The 10,845-nt window shown below is 41.4% G+C and overlaps 1 protein-coding gene across 1 annotated transcript in view; it reads right to left on the bottom strand.

The window, feature by feature from the left end:
- Nucleotides 1-4,111, bottom strand: part of LOC103148688 (Krueppel-like factor 7) — a 44,604-nt gene extending 40,493 nt beyond the window's left edge. Inside the window, exon 1 of the mRNA XM_007567564.2 lies at nucleotides 3,719-4,111. Coding sequence (XP_007567626.1) covers nucleotides 3,719-3,820 — 102 coding nt within the window. The 5' untranslated portion in view covers nucleotides 3,821-4,111. The remainder of the gene's footprint in view (nucleotides 1-3,718) is intronic.
- Nucleotides 4,112-10,845: the final 6,734 nt, after the last annotated feature.

Genomic DNA, 10,845 nt, shown 5'->3' on the forward strand with positions numbered 1-10,845 from the left:
GAGACGTCCTTCAGGACTCCATTTGCAAAAAATGGAAGAGTGGTGAAAAGGATTCAATCACCAATATCTAGTTTGGCCACAATTTCATTCTGTTTCCATTTGTCTCAGCCACATTTGATCAGGTTTAACCAACTAAAGTACTTTAACAGGGCTTGGAAATCTACATGACATAATCCGATGTATTGTACCGTGGAGCTACAGTTGTGGATCTAGTTTGGCTTCAATGTAAGACTGCATAACTTTCAGATTTCATGTGAACTCAGACCTATTCTTGCCTATTTTTATCCTGATACAGATTTTAACCATGCAGGGTCATGAGTTGGGTTGGGGATTGGTGTGTAGTAAAGTGAGGGCTGCAGCAGTAATTGGGTGAGAGGCAGGGTACACCCTGGAGAGGTCACCAGTCCATCACAGAGCAACCTAGACACAGGAAGACAAGCATGCACACACACACACACACTTCAGATTAATTGCAATCGGTTAACTAATCCAACATGCATGTCTGTGCTGTGCGAACAGGCTGGACTATCACTATAGAACGTGTGGATGCAAGGAGAAACTGTGCGATCTTGAAGTAAAAATATTTTTTCTTTTCCTCCATTTTCTTTTTCATAAGTTTTCTCACCTGTAAAATACACCAAATTGCAGACTTTTTCCACATTGGATAACACAGGATTGTAGTTTTACCTCAACTTATTGAAAATCTCTTACTGACTTGTCTACTGTTGATTAGCTTTAGCCTCCAGGTACCCAAAGATAGTTTTAGTAACCAACCATTACAAAGGCCACTTATTCTGTCTTTTGCCACCACTATGGTGCTAATGAGGGAGTATCTACAGGAGGATGGTATGCTCTTCTACTTCTCATACCTTTTCCACCCGGGTGGTTAACTGGAGCCAGTGTCCAGCAGTCATTGAGTAAGAGGCTCCATAGGGCAACCCAGACACAAACCATACCGACCTTAAGCCAATTTTGTGTTTCTACTGAATAATAATTAATCTGCAGCCTCTCACCCAGAACTAATCTACCATCTGGCCAAGGAAACTTGAATTGTAGGATCATTGAGAAACTCAAAGCGCTCCACTGCTATAAGGTACTAGTTTAGTTTGTGATGGAGCGGGATGGATAGGTGAACTCTCAGCCTCCGAAGCTTCCTGATTACACTGGTTAAGAAAAACATAAAGCACCTGAAATGATGACAGAACAATTTACTGTATCTGTTATTATTTTCTCATTGTTGCATGATACATGCCCAAGGTCACATATGGCCAGATTGGTGTAAAAAAAATGTTTGAATTTGTTTAATGTTATCAAAGACCATGTAATGGGATGGAGATGTAAAATAAAGCCAAAGGTTCTTAACTTTAAATTAGGTGCTTTCCTTATATATTGTTGTGATGATGTCTCTTGAAGTGAGAGCAGGAAATAGATGCAAGCTGCCAAATGAGAGCAAATAAAAAGCTTTAACTCAAAGTGTTTTTTTTTAAACAGAAAGTGCTTCCCTTTTTTCTCCAAAACAGGCATTATATCGGAGTGAGCGTGCTGAAAAACAATTCCCGTCAAAGCAAAAACTGACATTTTCGCTGCTCACAGATAAGAGCTTTCCCAGCCTACACACACAGCTGTCTCCCTCTTCCATTTGCATCAGGTATTGATTTTGAGACGCAGGCTGTGGGGTGAAAAGCAGCGCTGCATATGGTACACGATGCGATTTTTCCTTTTTTTTTTTTTTTAAAGAAAAGCACTGACAGTGAAGGCAGGGAGTTTGAGACTTGTTATGAAAAGATGCGTCGGTGGCGAACAGTAGGATGCCAATTAGACTGCTCGGCCACGGAGAGGAGATCTGCGGTCACGCACCGGTTTCTCCCCTCCTCCATCCTGCCTCCTCCAGCATGGAGCAGAGAGGAAAAAAAACCTGAAGCTACTATTACAAGAACAATAACGGCATCATATTTCCATGCATTGATTTTCCTTCCTTCTCTCTCTCTGTTTTGCATTATTTCCCTGGTCAGTCATGTGCGCTGTGGAGAGCAGCAGCAATGCAGTCAGAACAGGCCCAAAGCTGAATAGGGACCAAATGAAATATGTGAGAAGTCACACATTTTCTACGATATACGCCAAATATAGCTACAGGTAAAAAAAAAATAAAACTAAAAAAAAAATTATAATTTTTTTTTTTTTTAAATCAGTGGATTACATTTTGCCTTGAAGTGATTTCTATATTAAGAAAGATTTTTTAAAAATCTGTATTTAATGTTTTTATTTACAATTGAGACGTACTTAGAACTTTGGATTATTGTTAACAAAGTAGAATATTACAATTATTCACTGGTGTTAGTGCTACAAAACATTTTCTGACAGTTATAGTGCTCTAGTTCCCCCGTGCTGGTGAGGAGGACTTAACTAGCTGCTTAGTTTTCTCACATCTTAAAAAACTGCAAAAGCAAACAAAAAAAAAAAAAGAAAGCAGGAATTTGGGAAAAACTAATTCATTTGGTAGCTTTGATTTGGAAAATGTATGCAAAATTAATCTTTAATTCTTCTCCAAATACTCTCACATCTCTTTAACATCCTCTGACATTTTGGGCAAAATACATTTAACATAATCATCATTTAGTGGTACAAGTTTGAAAAGATTGTATTAATTGGCTGCATGTGAGTTATATATTAATATTTTGCATTCAAACATTAAAAAAATTGCTAGGTATGAATTCTAAACCTCTAGAGCATAGCGTTTAATGCTAGCTAACTTATTTGTTAGTAGCATTAACACATAACATATACAGTTGTTAAGGTAAATTTTCTAACATTTTCCTTATTAGTAGTCATTTGTAATTATTTTTCATTTCCCTTTTCTCTTTTTACCTCTGCTATGGACTAGGGTTCTGTGTCTTTTACAAAACTTGAATTGTATTAAGAGTTTTTGTGCTTTACCCCCCCCTGCTGGTGTGGAGGACCTAGCTAAGCATAGAATTACACTTGGGTGCTCCAGTTAAACCAACAATAAAGCTACAAAATATACATTTATAAACCTGACTTTTCTAAAAACTCCGGTGCTCCCCCTGCAGGTGAGAAGGACCTAAGCAGCTAAGTTTGCTTATTCCTCTGGCTGACTGCATGCAGGTGGCTCCTGTATGAACTTCTAAATTGCAATAAAAAAATACCCTGAAAGTAGAATGACAAATCCATTCATTTACTCCTGTTATCTTTCCAAAATGTATCTAAAATTTTCATCTAAATACTCGCAAACATGCACAGACTGTCTGCGCTGCGCTGAAAAATTAAAAGACAAACTGCAGATTTTGTGTTTTCTCAGCCGGCTCCATGTGATTCCCACTTCTCAAGCGGAACTTCCACGCAGGAAAAGGGATAAAGGTGGGACTAAGAGAACAGATGATTTCTCCACTCCTCTTCCAATTAAAAATGGCAGGAAAAAAAGCCAGACATGTAAGGGTATCTATTATGGATAAGAGGGGACTTCTATCCATGAGAGGAGGAGGGGGGTTACAACTGACTAATCTAAAGGATGCATATATTATTCACGATCAATTCAGTCTGCATTATGAGATCTGGATCTTCATCTTCCGGTAAAGCGCCTGACAGCTTTATTAGTGCATAAATAAGTATTTTAGGGAGGAGGGAAAAAAGGGGGAAGAAAGTTATCGCCTGCATCCCGAGCGCATGGCTCTGAGGGGTGGGCGGAGGTTCGGCCACGTACCTGCTGCCAGTTCTCCTCCAGCGACGGCATGGCCGAGAAATAGCCCGTGTCGTGGACGAGCTGAAGTTCCTGAAAGATGCCGTGGTTCGCCAAGACATCCATGCTGACGCTCCGGCAGAGAGCGAGAGAGAAGGAGGGAGGGATAGGAGGAAGGGGAAGAAAAAAAAAACAACCGGGGAGGAAGCGGCAGAATGATCCACAAAGAAACGCGCCTGTCAGACTTCTACATCCACTTGTGTCATGTTGGTCCGTGTGGAGGGGTTAAAAGCGCAGTGCAGCGGCCGGACGCAGAGCAGTTCGAGTCCCTGTACCTGCGCGCATAATCGGTGCGTAAAGGAGACTGGAGGTGGACGGACGCTCCACGCGTATCCGTGTTGCCAAAACAGCCTGTGATAGGGAGCCGGGGGAGAGGGCGGGGCTCCGCTAAGTGAAGGGGCGTGGGGGCAATTTGTCAATCAAAGTCCCTTTGCTTTGCCTTCTTACCGAGTGGGCGGGTGATGTTGGGGAGGGAGAGGTGATGATGGTGATTAGAGGCGGGACTTGATGGATTCTCGGGAGGTGATTGGCTGCGGAGGCGCTTCGACCAGCTGCATAGGTGAGCTGTTTGTGCAAAATATTTAGACTTGGAAGGTGAAGTCAGAGGTTCACTTAAAGCACAAATACAAACAGGCAGCTTTCTGTATGGGGGATCCGGCTCACCACACAGGGCGCCATCTATGAGGGTCGCCACATGTAAGGAGCCCATTGTCAAAACAGAACAGTTTTGGTGTTTGATTTGGAGATTCTGACTTGGTACTAAGTTAAAGTGAAAATGACAATTTGTTACCTTCTAATAGACAATTTTATTAGATGAACAGACTCAAAGCATAGCATATCTATTTTTACAGTGAAAGTGAATATACTTTTATTTTCCTTTAAGTTAATACCCCTAACTAAAACTTGGGAGCTCACCTAACTGGTAAAAGAATCCATATGTGTGTAATAAATATTGAATAAAGGCAGAACTGGGGCTGAGAGACAGCATCATGATAACCAGGAAACTTGTAAAAATGTATTTTGGTCAGATGAGATGTAAAACAAACATCACACATCAGAACGCACCACCCCCACTGTGACCAATGGAGGAGGCAGCATCATGCTGCGGGAGTGCTTTTAGACCAACTGAACAGAGTTGAGAGGAAAATAACTAAATATATGGTAATATAGATAGATAGACAGACAGACAGACAGACAGACAGACAGACAGATAGATTTTTTTTAAACAACGAGGGCTAGAAAAGACCCAAATTCCAGCTGGACAGTAACCTTAAACATACAGTCAACTGTTGAATAAAAAGGTCTAATACAAATGCATGCCACACTTTTCAGTTTTTTTCTTTTTTTTTAAATTGTAAAATTTACCTGTCACTTCCACTATCCACTACTTTGTTTGAGTTTGTGCATAAAATCCCACAAAGACACGATAATTAGTTTTTTTCCTTTTTTCCTTCCCATGCTTGTGTCACCCCCTGACAGATAGTGCTCTGGCTGTAGAGCAGGGGTCCCCAAACTTTTTCCTGCGAGGGCCACATAAGTCGACGGTCGACGACATATTCGCGTTTTTAGAGCGGTTTTTACCCAGAATGGAAATGGAAAAAACCGTCAGCGAAACGGTGACTGGGATTAGTATATATTCCATTGAGGAAAAGTAAGTTTCACATTTGCTCAAAAGCCCCCTGGTGGTTGAAGAAATATCCACATATAAACCGGAAAATACAATAAATGAAAAAAAAACACTGAATGCTCTCTGGTATGAGGAGGTGGGCCGGATCCGGTATTGTTCAGTGGGCCGGACCAAATGAGGTGGCGGGCCGGATCCGGCCCGCGGGCCGTAGTTTGGGGACCCCTGCTGTAGAGCCATATTTCCAATCTTATAAAACCTTTTGCATTCTACATATTATTCTGGAAAAGAATGAGGGAATGCTAGAGCCTCCACAGAATATTGACGTCCGAGTGAAAAAATTGCGCTTATTTTCTTTTTACCTTCATATCTGACCTTCAGCAGCCAGTGTTTCCAGACACACTTTGTAAAGACATGTCTTTACCCAGAGATGATATGCTGGTTGAGAGGAATGACACTGAAGTGGCCAAATCTTCCTCGATGCTCAGCGTTTTGCTGCTGGTTTTCTCCAGCCGTGTAAGCCATATGCGAGGCAGCATTGGTGGAGACTGTAATCTCATTACAACTCTCAGTGAGGCTGACTGACTAAGGGCCCCGGCTGCATGAGATTTACGCCTGGCATTTTGGGAAGGGGAGAGCTGCACCCGCTCAGGCAGACGGTGAAGCTCTCTCTGACATTTATCCGTTTGACACAACTCACTCTGTCTCTCTCTCCCTCCTGCTCTTCGCATCCTTACACATGCAGCTTTTATTTGTGATCTCGTTCTGCATTCATCTCCACCTGATCATATCCATCTTCCCCTCCCGGAATCCTGCTCAGAATTTTACTGCCACGATTACTTTTTTCCTGTAAGGAACTCTGTACGAAAGGTGTGACGGAGACACACGACAGCCCATACAGACAACTGCTGCACGGTTGACTGGAGTCTAAAATATTTAACAGATAAATTCTGTTGTTTTTCATGTGCTGCCTTACATTCCTGGGGAGGCAGGAGAAGATGACAGAAAGTGTCTTTTTTTTCTCAGCTAAACCAGTTAGACAAGAGTGCACACTACTAATCCGCTAATAGCAGAGCTAATTTTTCCATTTAGTGCTTTTGTTAACTTTGAAAATGTTTAGGGCACTTGAATTTTACCAGATAAAATTCCAAAGCATAAATTTACTTGTCTGTTTTGTAATTTTCATTTGAATAAAGTTCTACCTCTGTGTAACAGTTTTGGCTACAGACTGTTATGATTAGTACTTGGACTCATCCTCTTATTTTGAAGGGAGTGAAGACTGTTTACAAAGCAGCTCCATTTCCTTTCCCGCCCAACAATCTCTCTCTCTCTCTTCAAGAAACTTTATTGAGCAAATGATAGTGAAACAAACAAATGAATAACGTAAGATTATAACCCTTACCTGAACAACCAGGGTGTTAATTATACAAATATTCACAAAATGTTATTATTTTTGAGAGACTCCTGTTCATGTCATCACAAATGATGGTCATCCACAAGGCTGAGTTTAGCGCTTTAGCATTCCACTGAATGCTGCGCTGTTTCAGTGCTTTAGCATTAGCTTAATTAGCATGTATTATTAGTGCTTTAGGGTTAGCACAACAACAGTTCAGTTTGCATTTAGACATAAGCAACTACTGGCTCCACAGTCTGTCAGTCTGGGTCTCTCAATCACCACCCACCACTAAAAATGACACCAAGTCATGTCAGCAGCAATTTGTTTCAAGTAAGTTGGCTGAGGAGTTTTGTAGCCATTAACATATCTCTGTGAAAACTCTGTTGACATCAACTTTAGACCTTTCTAAGAATTTCTTGGTGTTTGTGAAGAGTGTGAATCTATTTTTAAAGCTTGTAACAACAATTTTAATTAGATTATTTTATCTATTAATTAAGAGTGAGTTTTAGATTACATTTTGATGAGTACCATCATCCAATTAAACTTTAAATTTGATCCCTGAACACCACTGGAACCTTTGCTTGCGTACAATCAAATGTAGGCAAGTACTTGCCTAGACTTGATTTATTCTCTTTTCCTTTTAATTTAAGACTCTGTAGAAATTTGGTTCCACCGACCGGCTTAGGAGCATTTCTCTAATTTTAGGTTTATGTTGCAATCAAAGTTTGTTTGTTCTAAAATAAGATACATTTATAACTTTGTATATTTCACCTCTTATCTTAACAAGGCTGTAAATTTAAGACTAATTAAGCGTGTTGTACCTTTGGTGCCTTTAGCACCAGGAGCAAAACAGAGATCAAACTTCAAATCTGGTTTGTGGAAAAAAAAGTTTAAAATAAACACAAAATTGGCCTACAACCACTAGAAAGTGTAATCCAGTGTATTAAGATTATAAGAACTAGCACATGGACATCATAACATCCCCCCACTAGTAAATTATCGCACCTGACAGTCTCTGAATAACATTTAGCAATTTGCATAGATTCCCTAGGAGGATTGTTTCCCAACACACCGATCGCACCCAAACCTCCCTTTAGCATTCAGCCTCAAACCGGTGAATCTACTGCTCACTAAGCCCTAACACTGATCGCTGATGCGGTGGGCGTGCTGTCAATATTGGCCCATTCACTGTGAGTGAGCAAATCTCCCCTTGACATGGCCAGCCATGCGAGTAATAGCTAGGATTAAGATAGGAAGGTACACACATGAATATACAAAAGACAGCGCGGGGGCACGGGCGGATCTGAGGCGGCGGCTCGGGGAAATTACTGATAGGCCTGGGATGTGAGCGGCACACACGAAAACAAGACTCACTGGGAGCTCGGACATGAAGAGACTCATTCACTGTCAGCGACTGCGATGGCGAGTGACGCTTTTACATTTGGAGCCATTGTGAATCTATCAAAGTAATTTACCCGGTTGTGCAATCTCATGCAAGAGTAGGAGAAAAAATCAGGCAGCCTGATTATGAGGTGCTGTAACAGGAGTGTGCACCTGCATTCAGATAAATGCATGACTTCTTTCTCTGCAAACAAGGTCAGCTGCTTCATGATAGCCACAGTTGCCATAGCTGCTGCCTTAGAAGCAGTTTGCTACTCTCTAACATTATTTCCTCTCTTTTTAGAAGAAATTTGAAAAGATATTGTTGCACTTTTTGATTTTGCTTGACACTGCTGCGACATTTCAAGTGATGACTGACCTGCTTATAGAAGGATGTTTAGCAGCAGTAGCTTTCAGTGGTGTTTTTCAGTCTCTGAAACTCTTCACTTCACTTCATCAAGGTTCCGATACATTCATTTTTCTTCAGGTCCTGCCACAGCTTTTCAATCAAGTTGAGTCTTGACTTTGATTTAGCCTGGTAAGAATGATAAGGTCAACATGTACGGGTGGTGCAAGTCACGACACAGTTATCATCTCTTCGACACACTTTTTGAACCTGTTCTAGTTGGAAGTTTTAACGTTTTTGAAAACTATCCATGGTAACTCCAGTGAGTGTGTTGTTGACATTTCATGAAGCTCACCACTTATTATTCTCTTCCAGATAATCTGTTGATTTTCAATGATGTTTGGTATAATTGTTCTGTTGAGACAAATGTAAACACTTTTGACAAGAAGCATTTGTTTGTTCTTGTTCTTGACTGAAGGCCACGGACAATGCAAATGTTAAAGTTACTGTGTTATTCCTAACACTAAAGTGCTACGCCAACAGAATTTAGCAGAAGCTAATGCTAGAGCACTAATTCAGCCATGTTGATATCCTCCATAATTCAATGAGACAATAAATACATTAGTGCTTTAGAATTTATCCAGAAAAATATATTAGGAGACGCGGCATCTACTCAACGTTCCCAAAGTTAGCAAAATTGCTAAAGCGCGAAATGAAGAATTAGCACCTCTTTAGCATATTAGCAGATTATCTGAAATATGTCCACCTCTGATTTAAGATCATTCTTAAATTAACCTACTATCCTGTTTTTAGACAGAAGAGGCTGTCAAGACTTTCATCTGTAGTATTTTTCTGATTGTACTGTATTGAACTTTGCAGTTAACTGCTACGCACCTGTATACAGTAGTTACCCTGATGGTAATCAACTTATCAAGCATTTGTATTTGATTATCAGCACCTTGCAGCTTCTTTCTCTCTTGGCTGAAGCCAAGAGGAACATGGTTTTTAAATGCCAATGTTCAGCCATATGGCTGAGTCTAAAATAAGTTTCCAGGGAGATAGTGATCAGGGAAAAATTCACCATTATGAAAAATCTCCTTAGACTTTGCATTTATTGCTACATAAGGTTAGGCATGTGCACACATTGAGATGTAAGCTCCATTTTCCTCACCCTGTCTCTTTGCGTTGCAGGATGAAATGACTGTGAATGCTCTCATTAATTGGACGCCTGACAACAGTCATTGTCCTTTTGCATAATGTGTCAAGCTTCTGCAAAATATTCCTTTCAGTGGTCCTCAGTTGAGGTCAAGGCCATACAGAGACAAAAGTAAATGGAGCGGCGAATCATAGCCTATTTTTCTTCTAACTGACGCTGATGCAACGTTACCCAACAGGAACCGGGGGAGACAGAGGGTGAAAGGAGGGGAAGCAACTTAAGGAAAACTGAAGGGAATTATGTCACGGATGTTTTAACATTTGACTACTCGTCCCTACTAAAATGCAGGAGTGGTGAATGCAAATGGCTATCTCTGACTCCCACTCATAGTTGCCTAATTGGCACTTAACAGCAGCCCCTCATGGCCTCCTGGCTGGCTCGTCTTTTTACTTGGCATCGGAAGCAACAGCAGCGCCACATCAAACATCACTCAGAGGGCAGCTTTCGCCTGGCCCCTCGGCTCCCTTAACTACCCCCCTCCACCTCCACCCTGCTTCTATTCCCTTCCCTTCCAGCTATATGGTGGAAGGAAGGAGTTTGCACCCCAGGCACCCCCAAGCGCTCATTATCTCTGTTCCAAGTCGGCCTGTCGCTCTGAAATCCACCCCTCTTCCACTCTCCAACAACTCATCACCCACCTCCACATTCTCCCCTCTTCCCCACGGAGGAGCAACATGAGGAAGATGTCAGGATATTGAAGATGTTCTTCCACTAGGCTTTGAGCCAAAAGAGGCAGCGTGTATGCCAGGCATATGGCCATGTTTTCAAAATCTTATCTTCCTTTAATCAGGCCCATCAATCAAGAGCAAATTTATTTTTCTTTTGTGGAGCAAAGAGCAGACGTTTGGCAAAAAAAAAAAAAGCGCTTGCTTTTACCTTCTCACAGGACAAAGGTTAGGACGATGCTGTACAGAAGGCAATTTTAGCCTCTGGATTTGTGTAAATGTTCTGTTCAAACACATCGGGGCATGCGGATGTCATATTACGCCAAATGAGCAAAAATGAGGCAAAGCACAGACACTTAAGGTTCCTCTGTTGCAGGAGGCAGAAAGCAGCTGAGGCCAGGTGGGACGTGTGTTTCTGCAAACATCAGGCAACGTTTTCCATGCAAATTAGCTTGTTCTAAAAA

Source organism: Poecilia formosa, unplaced genomic scaffold, assembly GCF_000485575.1.
Source record: "Poecilia formosa unplaced genomic scaffold, Poecilia_formosa-5.1.2 Scaffold210, whole genome shotgun sequence".
NCBI lineage: Eukaryota > Metazoa > Chordata > Actinopteri > Cyprinodontiformes > Poeciliidae > Poecilia > Poecilia formosa.